At 49.7% G+C, this 18,026-nt stretch overlaps 1 protein-coding gene across 3 annotated transcripts; it reads left to right on the top strand.

Moving 5' to 3' along the window:
* The first annotated feature begins 428 nt into the window (after positions 1-428).
* On the top strand, positions 429-16,247 carry LOC118079113 (uncharacterized). 3 transcript variants are annotated; one of them, XM_088666989.1, is made up of 6 exons: positions 429-830; positions 6,206-6,292; positions 7,893-7,988; positions 8,674-9,208; positions 12,722-12,928; positions 15,355-16,247. In XM_088666989.1, the coding sequence occupies exons 1-6, from the start codon at positions 768-770 to the stop codon at positions 15,564-15,566; spliced, it is 1,200 nt and encodes a 399-aa protein (XP_088523115.1). In that variant the 5' UTR covers positions 429-767; the 3' UTR covers positions 15,567-16,247. The 3 variants fall into 3 exon arrangements, with proteins under 3 accessions (XP_088523115.1, XP_088523116.1, XP_060129191.2); XM_088666990.1 differs by lacking the exon at positions 12,722-12,928 and having other exon boundaries at positions 15,355-15,701; XM_060273208.2 differs by lacking the exon at positions 6,206-6,292 and having other exon boundaries at positions 622-830.
* Positions 16,248-18,026: the final 1,779 nt, after the last annotated feature.

Below are 18,026 nucleotides of genomic sequence, written 5' to 3' on the forward strand. Positions count from 1 at the left end.
TGGAGAGAGCTTGAGAAATTCGTGGGGGGGGGAGGACTATTGACAGCCGTCCTCTGCTGTCTTCAGGCAGAGGCAGGAACGCTTCTGATTCCTGTATCCCGATTCCTACTTCTTCCCGCAGCACAAAGTTAAACTCTGGAACTCTCTGCCACTGGCTGGCCACTGTGAGAACAGGAAGCTGGACTGTCTGGCCTGATCAGGCAGGCTCTTCTTATGAGCATTAAGCTATCAGGTCCGTTTGGAACAAAAACGCCTTTGCCCCGAGGGAAGGGAGGGAGGCGCTCCGCACGTGCTCAGAGGCCCCAGCATTTGTCCAAGGCGCAAAGACGGCAAAGGAAGGGGAAGGGTGGATCTATGGGGCGTGTGACCTCTAGAGGGGGCGGCGAAAGAGACCAGCTGCGCCGGATCTTCCTCCGCGGGACTTTCGCTTTCTTTTTCCGCGGTGCGCGGCGGCGCTGTCGGGAACCGTGCGCGCTAAAGGGAGCGGGGGGGGGGAGAGAGGAGGCTTCCACCCAGGGGGTCCCAGCAAATCCCGGAGGAAGAGCCGCGCCCCGGGAGTCCCAGCCTGGGAGAAGCTGGCTTCGCATTCCCCCTGCAGCGCGTTCCGCAGGTCAACTCCCGGGACCCTGGCCGGCGAGAAGAGAGATCCAGCCAGGAGGGCGCGCTTCTTTCCGGGGATCGGGGCGCAGGGATCCCTTCAGGCCCTGGGTGCTGCGAAGCAGACAGGGTGGGTGGTCGACTGAGCGCAGGATCCGCCCCACCGAGTCATGTCCGGGGGTGAATCCCGGAGCAAGGCAGAGGAGCGCCCCCGACGAGCATCCCCCAGCCAGGTGAGATGGGGGGTGGACGAGGCACTCTGTACATGCTCGGCGGCGGCTTCAGGGGAGACGCCTCTCCTCACGTGCAGAGAGCCCCATCCAATGCAGAGATTTGGGGGCGGAGCGGGGGGAGACCCCCTCCCCGGAGGGGGATGTCCCTGAACCCGAGCAAAATCCCCGCCCCCTTCTTGGGAAGTGAAAGCGGCTAGGAAGAAAGTGAAAGTGAAGGGGAGCCGCTTAGCGCTGGGGGGGGGGGATGTTGGTGTGTCTCAGCCAAGGGTACACCTCCCCCACCCATAACCCACCTTGCAGGGGTGTTGTGAACATAAAATGGGGAGAACCATTTGGGCCCCCAGCATCACAGGCCTTAAAACCTGGGCCAAAATCTAGGGGGTGCCAGGAATCGTAGTTTTGCAAGCTCCCCACCTTGAAAAACCTGTGCCCCTCTTTTCAGCCAGACACACACACACACACACACAAACCGGAAAAGAGTACAGGAATGGAGCCTGCCTGGCGTCAATTGGCAGGGAGTTCCAAAGTGCAGGTGCTGCCCCGGAAAAGTAACCCTGCCTCAGAGTGGAGAAACCCGGGTTCAGGTCCCAGCTTGGCCACAAACCTCCCATCTGAGCTGGAGCCTGTCCCTGCGCCACTGCCTGGCCTACCTCACAGGGCTGTTGTTAGGATTAGGGGCTGGGCTTAGCATCACTATATAAATGAAAGTTGTACCACCCGAGGTGGCACGACTCTGGCCATTAGTTGCTGGGAATATCGGGTGCCGCTTGCGGGCTTCTTCCCATTGGGGCATCTGGGCAGCCACTGTGGGAACAGGATCCTGCGCTCGGTGGGTCCCCTTTGGCCCTCTAATCCATCTGCAGGGTTCTTGTATGAGCGAGTTGAGATTCCTGCCTTGCAGGCATAGCTGCCAAATCTCCCGCTGAAAAATGAGGGATCAGCAGCGGCGCGGCACCGGAAGTCGCTTCTACGCATGTCTGGACATGCGTAGAAGCAACTTCCGGTGCCCAGACATGGACAGAGCGGCACCCAAAATGGAGCCTCCCTGGCAGGTAGGAAATCCAGGGGATTTCTGGGATTTTTTCCTATTCGGGATAACAGCGGGAAACGGATTAAGATCCGGGGGTTTCACGCGAAAAACGGGAGACTTGGCAGCTATGCTTGCAGGGGGTTGGACTAGATGACCGTGGGGGATCCCATCCAACTCCACGATGCTATGATTCTCTTCTAAGGCAGCTTTCCCAGTGTGTGGCTGTTTTCTGCTTAAGGTTTTTTTAAATATGTGTGTGTTTGTGTGTGTGTTATTACCAATACAAATTTACAATCAAACAGCTTATACAGTGGTACCTTGACTTCCAAAACAGTTCAGAAACCAAGGCGCGGTTTCCGATTGGCTGCAGAAAGCTCCTTCAGCCAACCAGAAGCCGCGTCAGACGTTGGGGTTCCAAAGAACGTTCGCAAACCGGAACAGTCACGTCCGGGTTTGTGGCACTCGGGATCCAAAACATTCGACTCACAATAAAGCAGTCGGGATCCGAGGTACGGCTGTATAATCCATTTCAGAGATGCTCTGAATCTCCTGACTCCCCCCCCCCCCGCCCCCAACCCCCTACATGGGTCCTTGTACAATGTTTATAGCTACATATCAGTCTGTTGTCCAAATTTCACTTTGTCAAATTATCCATAGTTTTCATTACATTTCAAGTGAGCCTTGGAGTCCAGCTAAAGTTTTAATTTGCTTGCAATGGTCACCTAGATAATTTATAATTTTTCCCCACTCTTTATCAAAGTTCCTGGCTGTTTTCCCCCTTAGTGAGGCTGGTCATCTCTCTTGCTGCTTTTTTTTAATGTATTTATTAAAGATTTTCCCCTTCATGGATCAATGCCTTGTCGTGGCGAAGGGGCTTGAATAACTCAGAGAAGCTATGAGCTATGCCATGCAGGGCCACCCAAGATGGACAGGTCATAGTGGAGAGTTTTGACTAAACGTGATCCACCTGGAGAAGGAACTGGCAAGCCACTCCAGTATCCCTGCCAAGAAAACTCCATGGACAAAGACAACAGGCATATAAAAGTTATGACGCTGGAAGATGAGCCCCTCAGGTCGGAAGGCGTCCAACATGCTACTGAGGAAGAGCGGAGGACAAGTACAAGTAGATTCAGAGCTGATGAAGCGGCTGGGCCAAAGCCGAAAGGACGCTCAGTTGCGGATATGCCTGGAAGCGAAAGGAAAGTCCGATGCTGTAAAGAAAAATATTGCATAGGAACCTGGAATGTAAGAACCATGAATGGAGGTGAGCTGGATGTGGTCAAAAATGAGATGACAAGAATAAATATCGACATCCTGGGCATCAGTGAACTAAAATGGAAGGGAATGGGCGAATTCAGTTCGGATGACTATCATATCTACTACTGTGGGCAAGAATCCCATAGTAGAAATGGAGTGGCCCTCATAGTCAACAAAAGAGTGGCAAAAGCTGTAATGGGATGCAATCTCAAAAATGACAGAATGATCTCGATACGAATCCAAGGCAGACCTTTTAACATCACAGTAATCCAAGTTTATGCACCAACTACCGGTGCTGAAGAAAGTGAAATTGACCAATTCTATGAAGACCTACAACACCTTCTAGAAATGACACCAAAGAAGGATGTTCTTCTCATTACAGGGGATTGGAATGCTAAAGTAGGGAATCAAGAGATAAAAGGAACAACTGGCAAGTTTGGCCTTGGAGTTCAAAATGAAGCAGGGCAAAGGCTAATAGAGTTCTGTCAAGAGAACAAGCTGGTCATCACAAACACTCTTTTCCAACAACACAAGAGACGACTCTACACATGGATATCACCAAATGGACAGCATCGAAATCAGATTGATTATATTCTTTGCAGCCAAAGATGGAGAAGCTGTATACAGTCAGCAAAAACAAGACCTGGAGCTGACTGTAACTCAGATCATCAGCTTCTTATAGCAAAATTCCAGCTTAAACTGAAAAAAGTAGGAAAAACCACTGGGCCAGTAAGATACAATCTGAATCAAATCCCTTATGAATACACAGTGGAAGTGAGGAACAGGTTTAAGGATTTAGATTTGGTGGACAGAGTGCCTGAAGAACTATGGATGGAGGCTCGTAACATTATACAGGAGGCAGCAACGAAAACCATCCCAAGGAAAAGGAAATGCAAGAAAGCAAAATGGCTGTCCAACGAGGCCTTACAAATAGCGGAGGAGAGGAGGCAAGCAAAATGCAAGGGAGATAGGGAAAGATACAGGAAACTGAATGCAGATTTCCAAAAAACAGCAAGGAGAGACAAGAGGGTCTTCTTAAATGAGCAATGCAAAGAAATAGAGGAAAACAATAGAATGGGGAAAACCAGAGATCTGTTCAAGAAAATTGGAGATATGAAAGGAACATTTTGTACAAAGATTACCATAATAAAGGACAAAAGTGGTAAGGACCTAACAGAAGCAGAAGACATCAAGAAGAGGTGGCAAGAATACACAGAGGAATTATACCAGAAAGATATGGAGGTCTCGTACACCCCAGGTAGTGTGGTTGCTGACCTTGAGCCAGACATCTTGGAGAGTGAAGTCAAATGGGCCTTAGAAAGCACTGCTAATAACAAGGCCAGTGGAAGTGATGATATTCCAGCTGAACTATTTAAAATTTTAAAAGATGATGCTGTTAAGGTGCTACACCCAATATGCCAGCAAGTTTGGAAAACTCAGCAATGGCCAGAGGATTGGAGAAGATCAGTCTACATCCCAATTCCAAAGAAGGGCAGTGCCAAAGAATGCTCCAACTACCGCACAATTGCGCTCATTTCACACACTAGCAAGGTTATGCTTAAAATTCTACAAGGCAGGCTTAGGCAGTATGTGGACCGAGAACTCCCAGAAGTGCAAGCTGGATTTCGAAAGGGCAGAGGAACCAGAGACCAAATAGCAAACATGCGCTGGATTATGGAGAAAGCTAGAGAGTTCCAGAAAAACGTCTACTTCTGCTTCATTGACTATGCAAAAGCCTTTGACTGTGTCGACCACAGCAAACTATGGCAAGTTCTTAAAGAAATGGGAGTGCCTGATCACCTCATCTGTCTCCTGAGAAATCTCTATGTGGGACAAGAAGCTACAGTTAGAACTGGATATGGAATAACTGATTGGTTCAAAATTGGGAAAGGAGTACGACAAGGTTGTATATTGTCTCCCTGCTTATTTAACTTATATGCAGAATTCATCATGCGAAAGGCTGGACTAGATGAATCCCAAGCCGGAATTAAGATTCCCGGAAGAAATATCAACAACCTCAGATATGCAGATGACACAACCTTGATGGCAGAAAGCGAGGAGGAATTAAAGAACCTTTTAATGAGGGTGAAAGAGGAGAGCACAAAATATGGTCTGAAGCTCAACATCAAAAAAACCAAGATCATGGCCACTGGTCCCATCACCTCCTGGCAAATAGAAGGGGAAGAAATGGAGGCAGTGAGAGATTTTACTTTCTTGGGCTCCTTGATCACTGCAGATGGTGACAGCAGTCACGAAATTAAAAGACGCCTGCTTCTTGGGAGAAAAGCAATGACAAACCTAGACAGCATCTTAAAAAGCAGAGACATCACCTTGCCGACAAAGGTCCGTATAGTTAAAGCTATGGTTTTCCCAGTAGTGATGTATGGAAGTGAGAGCTGGACCATAAAGAAGGCTGATCGCCGAAGAATTGATGCTTTTGAATTATGGTGCTGGAGGAGACTCTTGAGAGTCCCATGGACTGCAAGAAGATCAAACCTATCCATTCTTAAGGAAATCAGCCCTGAGTGCTCCCTGGAAGGACAGATCGTGAAGCTGAGGCTCCAATACTTTGGCCACCTCATGAGAAGAGAAGAATCATTGGAAAAGACCCTGATGTTGGGAAAGATTGAGGGCACTAGGAGAAGGGGACGACAGAGGACAAGATGGTTGGACAGTGTTCTCGAAGCTACGAACATGAGTTTGACCAAATTGCGGGAGGCAGTGCAAGACAGGAGTGCCTGGCGTGCTATGGTCCATGGGGTCACGAAGAGTCGGACACGACTAAACGACTAAACAACAAATTAAAGATTTTAAAACATGCAAAAATACAAAACACACAAAACACAAAAAATACAAGAAATACAAAAAATACAAAAAATAGAAAAGTACAAAAACAAAAATTCTTACTTATAACCCTTATTTCTAATCTATTGACTTCCTCTTCCACCTCCTGCTGCGCTTCTTTACATTTCATATTTAGTAAGTTCTAGATCTTATATAAACTCTAAATATAACTTCAATATTGCCTTATTACTATATCTATTATATGTTCATGCTGCTTTTGAGAGCATTCTTCTTGTACCTACAGCCTTCGAAATTGAACAGCCGCTGCTATGCACCAATGGGAGGAGCCTCAAGCCAGACAAAAACCAACCCTCCACAGTCAAAGATGCAGGCAAGTCCTAAAATAAATGCCAGGAAACCCTGGGGCTGGTTTTAAAGTCCAGGCCCCCTCTTCTGTGTGTGCCTTCAATGGGGGTCATGGATGCTTCAGTTGAGATTCCTGCCTTGCAGGGGGTTGGACTAGATGACCCAGGGGAACCCATCCAACTCTACGATTCAATTATTCCTCATGTCACTTGCCTCCTTGGAATCGCAGGATTGCAAAGTTGGAAGGGACACCTAAGGGGCATCTAGCCCAGCCCCACTGCAATGCAGGGATGTAAGAAGGTTTGCTGCTGTTACTGGTCATTATTTCTATTATTGCTTTGCTGTTCCATGTGGGGAAAACGAAGCGCGGGGCAGGAAGGCTGATTGCTCGATGCAATAGTATAGTACAAGCTGGCGCCTCATGCTATAACTCCCATCAGCCCCGGACAGCATGGCCTGTGCTCATGGGCAACGAAGCTCAGCAATACCAGTTTGTGCTGCTTTTGAGGGGCACGCTCCGTGTTCACAGCGCCGGGAGCGAGATGAGGCAGAGAGCAGAGGTGGTTCAATGTCAAAGCGAGCAGCGGGTCAGGCGAACAAAGACTCTCTCTCTGGAGTCAGAGCTGCAAGCAAATAACTGAGAGTCGTCTTCTTAAGCTACTGATGGGAAGGCCATTGATTGTTTTCAATACTGTACTTCTATATCATTGCAATTTGTAGTGGGACCTCGTGCTAAAGGGCAGTGAGAAACCAATAAATTAGCAGTGATGATTAATCATCAAAGAATCATAGAATCATAGAGTTGGAAGAGACCACAAGGGCCATCCAGTCCAACCCCCTGCCAAGCAGGAAACACCATCAAAGCATTCTTGACATATGCCTGTCAAGCCTCTGCTTAAAGACCTCCAAAGAAGGAGACTCCACCACACTCCTTGGGAGCAAATTCCACTGCCGAACAGCTCTTACTGTCAGGAAGTTCTTCCTAATGTTTAGGTGGAATTTTCTTTCTTGTAGTTTGAATCCATTGCTCCGTGTCCGCTTCTCTGGAGCAGCAGAAAACAATCTTTCTCCCTCCTCTATATGACATCCTTTCATATATTTGAACATGGCTATCATATCACCCCTTAACCTTCTCTTCTCCAGGCTAAACATACCCAGCTCCCTAAGCCGTTCCTCATAAGGCATCGTTTCCAGGCCTTTGACCATTTTGGTTGCCCTCTTCTGGACACGTTCCAGTTTGTCAGTATCCTTCAGATGGAGGGGTTGTTGCTGGCATCCGTCTCTGTCTCAAGAGACAATGGAGTGTGCCTCCGGGGGTGACGTCAAAGCGCTGTGTTTGCAGCGCCGAAGTGACCTCCCTGGGATACAAGCCTGCATAAAGCCCCTGGGCTCCCCAGTTGGCAAGACTTCTTGGGGTTCAACGGAAAGCGCAGCAAGACCTTTGACACCTGCTTGGCTGCAGGAGTGCCGGAAGGAGGCGTACAAGGCCCCATCCAACCATCTTAGGAGGCTCCCACAGCCCCAGGGAGCATGGCTGGGGGTCGAGGGGGATGAGATCAGGAGCCCAGCAGATGAGGACTCTGAAAAAGCAGCATGAACCTGTTTGTGCTCATCTCTGTTCACAGGACCAGGTTCAAGACACGGCAGAGAGCGGAAGTTGCTCCACGGCAAACAGGGCCTCGAGTCAGACAGAGGCGGGCTCTCTGGAGTCACAGCTGCAGGCAAGTAACTGAGAGGCATCCTAGAATTGTAGCATTTTGGGGACCCGAGGGACATCTAGTCCAACCCCCTGCAGTACAGGAATAATCACCCGGCGAGATTCAAAACAGGAAAAGTTAACTGCATCTTTTTCTTCTTTTTCAAAACCCAGTTAAAACTATTTCATTAATTAATTGGTCGTAAACAATAAATAAAACACTGGGAAGTACACAACCAAATTAATAATAATAAAGATACAAAAATAATACAACACACCCACCCAACAGAAACCCCCCAAACAACAGCCCAAGTGTTTAGCAGCCTCAGCTTTTGCAGCTGGAGTCAGTCCAGGTCCTGCCCTCCAAGATTCTTCTTACAAGGCCTGTTATGTAGCTCAAGGAGTTTCCCGTGGTTCTCTGGGTTAGAATCATAGAGTTGGAAGAGACCACAAGGGCCATCCAGTCCAACCCCCTGCCAAGCAGGAAACACCATCAAAGCATTCTTGACATATGCCCGTCAAGCCTCTGCTTAAAGACCTCCAAAGAAGGAGAACTCCACCACACTCCTTGGTAGCAAATTCCACTGCCAAACAGCTCTTATTGTCAGGAAGTTATTCCTAATGTTTAGGTGGAATCTTCTTTCTTAAAGTTTGATCCCACCTCCCTGCTTAGATTGTCTTGACAGCCTGGGACCTTCCCTCTTTTGCAGACTTTGAGGGGTTCCTTGCACCCCTTGGCCTCCCAGTTCCTCCAAGCCCAGGAGGTGGTTGTCGGAATCGCTGCCCAGCTGTTGGCCAACGACCAGCCCCTGAGAAGCAGCCTGCCAGCCGCAAAGCCCAGCCTGCTGGAAGCCAACCAGGGGCTCCGTCAGCAGCTGAGCGACCAAGAGGAGCTAGTTTTCCACCTGCGGGAGGCAAATCGGAAGCTCCGGAGCAGCCTGGAAGAGCAAACGGCCCGCAGGCTGGAAGAGAGGGAACTGCAGGAGCAGAAAGAGAAAGTGTCCTGTCTGCTGAAGGAGAAGCAACAAGTCCAGGAGAAGCTGAAGGACCAGGAAAAACTGGTGTCCGAGCTGTTGGAAAGGAATGGGAAGCTTCAGCAGGAGCTGGAGGAGAAGGACATTCGAGTGTCGCACCTGGTGCATGAGAATGACTGGCTCCGTCGAGAGAATGTGAGACTCCAGAGGGGCCCCGGATCCCAGAGATGGACTTCTTCCTTCTGGCCTAGTTCAACTCCCACACTCACAGGTAAGCATAGCCAAAATGCAGCCATTTTGAGTGTGAGTGCCTGGAGGTGGTTGGATGACCCCAACAGATTGAGGTTGAATCCTGACAAGACAGAGGTACTGTTTTGGGGGGAGGGGTGGGCAGGTGTGGAGGACTCCCTGGTCCTGAATGGGGTAACTGATCTCCCGAAGGACCAGGTGCGCAGCCTGGGAGTCATTTTGGACTCCCAGCTGTCCATGAAGATGCAGGTCAATTCTGCGTCCAGGGCAACTGTTTATCAGCTCCATCTGGTACGCAGGATGAGACCCTATCTGCCCGCAGACTGTCTCGCCAGAGTGGTGCATGCTCTAGTTATCTCTTGCTTGGATTACTGCAATGTGCTCTACGTGGGGCTACCCTGTTTCTCATATTTTAAGACATACCCATAAAATAAGCCATAGCAGGATTTTTAAGCATTCAAGGAATATAAGCCATACCCAAAAAATAAGACATAGTGATAGGCGCAGCAGCAATGCCGGCTGCGGCAGGAGGAGGAGGAAAAAAATAAGACATCCCTTGAAAATAAGCCATAGTGTGTTTTTTTGAGGAAAAAATAAATATAAGACATGTCTTATAATATGAGAAACACGGTACCTTTGAAGGTGACCCGGAAACTACAACTAATCCAGACTGCGGCAGCTAGACTGGTGACTGGGAGCGGCTGCCGAGACCACATAACACCGGTATTGAAAGACCTATGTTGGCTCCCAGTACGTTTCCAAGCACAATTCAAAGTGTTGGTGCAGACCTTTAAAGCCCTAAATGGCCTCGGCCCAGTAGACCTGAAGGAGCATCTCCACCCCGGACACCGGGGTCGAGCTCCAAGGGCCTTCTGGGGGTTCCCTCACTGCGAGAAGTGAAGCTACAGGGAACCAGGCAGAGGGCCTTCTCGGTAGTGGCACCCGCCCTCGCATCAGATGTCAAGGAAATAAACAACTATTTGACTTTTAGAAGACATCTGAAGGCCTGGTTAGGGAAGTTTTTAATGTCTGGTGTTTTATCGTGGTTTTTAATATTCTGTTGGGAGCCACTCAGAGTGGCAGGGGGAACCCAGCCAGATGGGTGGGGTATAATTGTTGTTGTTAGTATGGGGCCAGGAAGATGGCTTGTCTACAACTCCTGTCAACCTCAGCTAGCAAAACTGGTGGGAGCTGTAGTCCAAAACATTTTCAGAGCACTCAGATGGTGCTGACTTGTGTCCTTGGTTTTTGTAACTGCTTTTAATGATTTGATGTGCCAGTGGCCCTTGAGGCAGCGGCTGAGGAGGTGATTAAAGGTAAAGGGACCCCTGACCATAAGAATCATAGAATCCTAGAGTTGGAAGAGACCCCAAGGGCCATCCAGTCCAACCCCCTGCCAAGCAGGAAACACCATCAAAGCATTCTTGACATATGCCTGTCAAGCCTCTGCTTAAAGACCTCCAAAGAAGGAGACTCCACCACACTCCTTGGTAGCAAATTCCACTGCCAAACAGCTCTTACTGTCAGGAAGTTCTGTTTAGGTGGAATCTTCTTTCTTGAAGTTTGAATCCATTGCTCCGTGTCCGCTTCTCTGGAGCAGCAGAAAACAACCTTTCACCCTCCTCTATATGACATCCTTTCATATATTTGAACATGGCTATCATATCACCCCTTAACCTTCTCTTCTCCAGGCTAAACATACCCAGCTCCCTAAGCCATTCCTCATAAGGCATCGTTTCCAGGCCTTTGACCATTTTGGTTGCCCTCTTCTGGACACGTTCCAGCTTGTCAGTATCCTTCTTGAACTGTGGTGCCCAGAACTGGACACAGTACTCCAGGTGAGGTCTGACCAGAGCAGAATACAGTGGTACTATTACTTCCCTAGATCTAGATGCTATACTCCTATTGATGCAGCCCAGAATTGCATTGGCTTTTTGAGCTGCTGCATCACACTGTTGACTCATGTCAAGTTTGTGGTCTACCAAGACTCCTAGATCCTTTTCACATGTACTGCTCTCAAGCCAGGTGTCACCCATCCTGTATTTGTGCCTTTCAATTTTATTTTGCCCAAGTGTAGTACTTTACATTTCTCCTTGTTAAAAATCATCTTGTTTGCTTTGGCCCAGTTGTCTAATCTGTTAAGGTCATTCTGAAATGTGATCCTGTCCTCTGGGGTATTAGCCACCCCTTCCACCCCTCCAGTCTCAGATGACTCTGGGGTTGTGGCGCTCATCTCGCTTTACTGGCCGAGGGAGCTGGCGTACAGCTTCCGGGTCATGTGGCCAGCATGACTAAGCCGCTTCTGGCGAACCAGAACAGCGCACGGAAACGCCGTTTACCTTCCCGCCAAAGCGGTACCTATTTATCTACTTGCACTTTGATGTGCTTTTGAACTGCTAGGCTGGCAGGAGCAGGGACCGAGCAACGAGAGCTCATCTCGTTGCAGGGATTCGAACCGCTGACCTGATGGGCAAGCCCTAGGCTCTGCGGTTTAACCCACAGCGCCACCCACAACACTTAATTGCGAGGAACAATTGTGTGTGCCTCCAGGGGTAAGGTGAAACCGCTGGAGAATCTCAGCGCCTGCTGTGGCTGTGGGGAATGATAACTCATAACTGCTGCCTCCCGCGTTGCTTTGGCTGCGTGATCTCCCTGGGGGCACAAGTCTGGAGGTCCTGGGCTACCCAGGGAATAAGACCCCCCTCTCGGCCTCACTGATGTGGTCCAAAGGAAAGCAAGACATTTGGCAACAGCTTGGCTTCAGGAGTTGCCGGAAGGAGCCGTATAAGGCGCCATCTAACCGCCTTAGGGACTCCAGTCTGAATTTGTATAGGGGTCACACCTTTGCCTTTTCTTCCCCTAAAGATATCCCGCAAGGCAGCGGAGGTTTAGGACCACAGTTTTCATTCTAGATGGGCTCCCTTCCCAGGTGGATGAGCCCCACCTGGCCCTCTCTTCCCTCTACACCTCATGCAGAAACTGCCTCCTTGACAGTTGGTCCCACTTTTGTCTCGTCCGCTCCATCCACTGTCTTTGCATGCAGGTGAGGTCCCTAACTCACGGAGGGTTTGAGACCCATTGGCTCACCTTGTCAATCAATAATAATAATAATAATAATAATAATTTATTATTTATACCCCGCCCATCTGGCTGGGTTTCCCCAGCCACTCTGGGCGGCTTACAACAGAAAAATGAAATGAAACAATTAAACATTAAAAGCCTCCCTAAACAGGGCTGCCTTCAGATGTCTTCTAAAAATCTGGTAGCTGTTTTTCTCTTTGACATCTGATGGGAGGGCGTTCCACAGGACAGGCGCCACCACCGAGAAGGCCCTCTGCCTAGTTCCCTGCAACTTGGCTTCTCGCAATGAGGGAACCGTCAGAAGGCCCTCGGTACTGGATCTCAGTGTTCGGGCAGGACAATGGAGGTGGAGACGCTCCTTCAGGTATACTGGACCGAGGCCATAAACAATAACAACATGGGATTCCAGCCATGAACTGAAAGGGGTCTCTCTCCCCATTCCCTTCTTCCCCAGCCTTCCCCGTCCAGGTCTGGACCACTGGGCAGACGGGAGGCTGCGAGAAGGACATTGTCAACGACGTCTCCAAGCTCCTGGAGGGCCTCGGCATCTCCCTCCGCCAGGAGGGTTACGAAGAGAAGTCGGACCACTTCCTCCTCCTCTTCTGCGCTGTCTTCTCCCGCGTGGGCAGCGACATACTCTGTGCCCTCGAGGCGCTGAACAGTGAGTAGCTCTTCTAGGGCAAGCAGGTCTGTGCTCTGCCCCACGCAGGCAAACACCTTGTAGGGGCATCTGGGGGAACGGGATCTTAGACTAGGTGAGCATCCTCTGGCCTGATCCAGCAAACAGGCTCATGTCATGGGCTTTAAAGAGGCATTAAGAAACCAGGAAGATTGAGTATTTCCTAAAGACTGGAGTAAATTTGTAATTTATTTAAAAGACCACTGTAAACAGCTAAAATCTTGGGCAGGGATGGAATGACACTTGCAATGTGGAATTATTTATGGTAATTATGGTTATATAATAGATGGATACAGGTAAAAGATGCAGTAAACTTAAATCTAAATATGGAACCCGTGGAGGGAGGGAAGGAGCTCTAAGGGTTCGAAAGAACTCTGCATTTTAATGTTTGAAATGGTTTTGTTTTATATGTAAATATATATATATCTAAAAAAAGGTATTAAGATAAATTTTGTTGTGAACCGCCCTGAGCTCTACGGGTGAAAGGCGATATACAAATCAAGGAAGATCTGGGGGCTGGATACGGCGTTAGAAACACATTGCAAAATAAAAAAATTCCTTCTTCAGATAAGATCATTATGCATGATCAAGCTTTCTTTAGCGCCTCAGCCCTTGCTTTTCCCCCCCAGGACTAATTGCAGTCATCAGCAGTCGTTAACAGCCATCTACAGGTTTACCACTCCCATCAGCCCATCACCCATTCCCACCCACCCCCACCACCCTCTGTATATATATATATAAGGGTCTGACACTTCTGTTTCAGTGTATCTGAAGAAGTGTGCATGCACACGAAGGCTCATACCAAAATAAAAACTTAGTTGGTCTTTAAGGTGCTACTGAAGGAATTTTTTTATTTTGCTTCGACTCAGACCAACACGGCTACCTACCTGTAACATTGCAAAATATCAGTGATAAAAACATAAATGGAAGCCTACTGACAGTTGGGACGCGGGTGGCGCTGTGGGTTAAACCAATGAGCCTAGGGCTTGCTGATCAGAAGGTCGGATCTTCGAATCCCTGTGACGGGGTGAGCTCCCGTTGCTTGGTCCCAGCTCCTGCCAACCTAGCAGTTCGAAAGCACGTCAAAGTGCAAGTAGATAAATAGGTATCGCTGCAGCGGGAAGGTAAACGGTGTTTCCGTGTGCTGCTGTGGTTCGCCAGAAGCAGCTTTATCATGCTGGCCACATAACCTGGAAGCTGTACGCCGGCTCCCTCGGCCAGTAAAGCGAGATGAGCGCCGCAACCCCAGTAAAGGGTCCCTTTACTGACAGTTAACTTCTCTGACAAGCTCTGCATCTTGCTCGCTGAATCCTGCCCTGACACTCAACACAGCCCTAGCTTCTTGTTGCCTGCTGCAAATGAATCGCTCCCTTCCAGCTGGGGTTCAGGGGGCTCCACCGAACCCTCTCTCCAGGGTCCTGCTCGCCCCCACTGTTCGTCCTGCAGCGCCCTCACCCAGGCAGAATTCAGCAGCCAGGTCACTCACCAGAGCAAGACGGTCTGAGCCTATTACACTGATCCTGGTCCGACCGCACTGGCTACCAATTAGTTTCCGGGCCCAATTCAAAGTGCTGGTTTTGACCTATAAAGCCTTAAATGGCTCAGGACCACAATACCTCAAGGACCGCCACTTCCCATATGAACCAAGCCAGACCCTGAGATCAAATTATGAGGCCTCCTTTGTGTGCCTCCTTCTCGAGAGGTCCAGAGGGTGGCAACACGAGAGCAGGGCCTTCTCTGCAGTGGCTCCCTGTCTGTGGAATGCTCTCCCCAGGGAAGTTTGCCTGGCACCTTCATTGCACACCCTTAGGCACCACGCAAAAACGTTCCTTTTTAACCAGGCCTTTGGTTGATTTGATTTACACCCTACGCCCTTTTAAAATGTTTAGCCTGGAGAAGAGAAGGTTAAGGGGTGATATGATAGCCATGTTCAAATATATAAAAGGATGTCATATGGAGGAGGGTGAAAGGTTGTTTTCTGCTGCTCCAGAGAAGCGGACACAGAGCAATGGATTCAAACTACAAGAAAGAAGATTCCACCTAAAATTTAGGAAGAACTTCCTGACAGTAAGAGCTGTTCCACAGTGGAATTTGCTGCCAAGAAGTGTGGTGGAGTCTCCTTCTTTGGAGGTCTTTAAGCAGAGGCTTGACAGCCATATGTCAAGAATGCTTTGATGGTGTTTCCTGCTTGGCAGGGGGTTGGACTGGATGGCCCTTGTGGTCTCTTCCAACTCTACGATTCTATGAAAATGTGTTTTTTGGGGGGTGGAGGGTATTGGGTTGTCATTTTATATCTTGATTTTATTCTGTGAACCGCCCTGAGACCCCCGGGTATAGGGCGGTAAATAAATTTGATGATGATGATGATGTTTCTGATGATGTTTCTGCTCCGTTCCCCGCCCCCCCAGGAGTGCGAAAGGCCGTTCTGGTCGTCCTGCACCACAAGTCGAAGGGCAGCACCCAAGAGATCTTGGACACCCAGCGGCAGGTCCAGCACGAAGCCCTGGTGCGCACGGTGCATGCCTGCTACAGCATCCAGGACGGATTCTACCCCTGCGAGATGAACGAGGCCGCCGTGGCGTCTGTGGCGAAGGCCATCCAGGAGCAGAGGGGGAGCTGAGCTACAGACCCAGCGCTCCGACTTCTGTAGGGTGGTTGACCGCGGGGCGGGGGGGCATGCAAAATGGGAGTTTTGGGGGAGTGAGGGTGCTCGCTGCAATGCACGTTTTTCGGACTGGCCTGGCTTGGCTTGCTACCTCGAGGCTCCCTCCACTCGCGCTGGGATGTCATGATACGGGTGCAGAGCTCTCAGAAGAAGGGGCCTTGTCAGAATCAGAGCCTCGGGTCCCTCTAACTCTACACTGGCCGGCAGGGTTCTTTCCCCGCCCTACCTGGAGATGCCAATGGATATTTTACCTTGGACCTTCTGCAGGCCAAGCAGGTGTCCTAGCACTGGGCTATAGCTCTTCCCTCTCGGCACAGGGTTGGGGAGAACGTCACCTTCAAGTTTCCAAAAGCCATCGGCCCACTTCCAGCCATGATACTAGCTGGAGGGAGCTAAAAGCCAGCCTTTTTGCAGGAACTCTGCGTTACAAAGTCACATTGAGTCTCACGGCTGGAACAGCTCTCAAGTCTGGTTGGTCCAGGAGAGAAGTGCAAACAGTTTTACATTTTGAAATCGGGTTTTTTTAGAATTGCAATTGGGGTTCAAGTGCAAATGGTGATGGTTGAGAAATTCCCTCCCGGACATCCAAAATCTGCAGCCAGGTTGAAGCCCAGTTGCAAATGTCCGACCATGTGCGTACAGTGGTGCCTCGCTTTACGAATGCCTCGCACAACGAAAAACTCGCTAAAAAGAGTTTTGCGTTGCGAGAAGCATTCGCAAGACGACAAAATTTTCTATGACCGCCGCTTCGTCTTACAAAGCGCGGCCATAGAAAGCGGCAAAGGAAGATCAGCTGTCAGCGCGGGAAGCTGACAGCTAATCTTGCTTTGTCAGGGGGGACGGAGTCGAAACGCAGCGGTGTGGCGGCTGCCCCTGCCTGTCTTCCCCTTGGCTCGGGGAAGACAGGCAGGGGCAAGCAGCGTCCGCTGCGATTTGGCTCCGTCCCCTGGAGCCACCGCACCACCGGGGGAGGCAGGCGGGAGGCGGCGACGGGAGCTCTTCCCCCGCCGCCGCCTCTCGCCGCGCACATCCGGCACGGAGCACAACTTCGGAGACCTCCAAAGTTGCGCTCCGTGTCGGGGGAGGCAGGCAAGGCGGTGTCTGGGAGTAGAGAGCTTCTCCCCCCGCCGCCTTGCACACAGCCGACATTGGACGGGGCTTCGGAGACCTTCTCCGAAGCCCCGTTGCATGCCACTGCCAGTCCCCCAGAGCCTATAGGAACGCATTGATTAAGTTTCAATGCATTCCTATGGGAAACTGGGACTCGCTAGACGAAAAATTCGTTACACAAATTGACCCGTGGAACGAATTAATTTCGTCTAGCGAGGCACCACTGTATGTGCTTTTCACACAGGAGCACATGCAACTGTGTGAAGGTTTTCACAGTTGTTAAGCATGCCGCTGCATTGACGATGGAGACCTAAGCACCCTCTATGCTTCTGCTTGTGTGTGTGTGTGTGTGTGTGCATGGCTGAATTTGGATTGGTGACGGGGGTCTTTCGGCTTTCTAAGCCTCTGAGAGGAAGGCATAAAATTAGAGCTACACTTTAGGGATGGTGTGGAGACAGAGAAGACAAATGCAGGTCTGATCCTGCACATGTATTAGCAACTGTTGTGTCCCAAGTGTGAAATGTGGAATAAAGCTAATAAATTGGGCTACGGAGCCACTGACTGCATTTTTGTTCCCAACAAAATCCAGCCTGCGAACGACCTTTTTTATCACAGACCTGTGAGATCGGCCTATGGGTGCTGCGAATTGGTATTGTCAGCGATGCGTCCTAAAATAATTGTCAGAACTGCAAGTGACTTTTCAGCCTGAGGAAGAGCAGATTGAGACTGGGGTTACGGACACGCCATAAAGCCTATTTTCCCTCCGTGGAATCTAGGGGGTGGTGCGCTTTATAGTTATGCCATGTTTGCAGGCAGAGATCGTGAAATCTTATTTAGTGAACCTTGTTTGTCTCTATACAGTGGTACCTTGCTTCTCAAATGCCTTGGTACTTGTTAGGGAATTTTATAGGGGGGGCACCCAAACGAGGCTCCATTTGGGAATCAAGATTGGCACAAATGCCCTCACGGGGACCCCGTCTGATCCTACAACACCACTCTAGTATCGCACCAACACGAACCCCTCAAGATCAAGCCCTGAGTAATAAAGGCTCCCTTTCCTACTTTTCCTCTGTTGCCTGAGACTCTATGTAACCATATTTCTTTATGAATGAATACAGTGTATCTTTATTTCTAAATGAAACCCCCTTTTTCTACTCTGGCCAAGGGCTCTCATAATCCCTTAAGCAAGAAGTCAGGTAGCCAGGGTGGTGCTCCTCTGCATATCCATAATCCATTCAGGTACCATCTCCTGCCAATCCCGACCCTCCGAAGCCAGAGGCAATACTCACACCTGGACCCATTGTT

The sequence above is a fragment of the Zootoca vivipara genome, chromosome 3 (genome assembly GCF_965207765.1).
Source record: "Zootoca vivipara chromosome 3, rZooViv2.hap1.1, whole genome shotgun sequence".
NCBI lineage: Eukaryota > Metazoa > Chordata > Lepidosauria > Squamata > Lacertidae > Zootoca > Zootoca vivipara.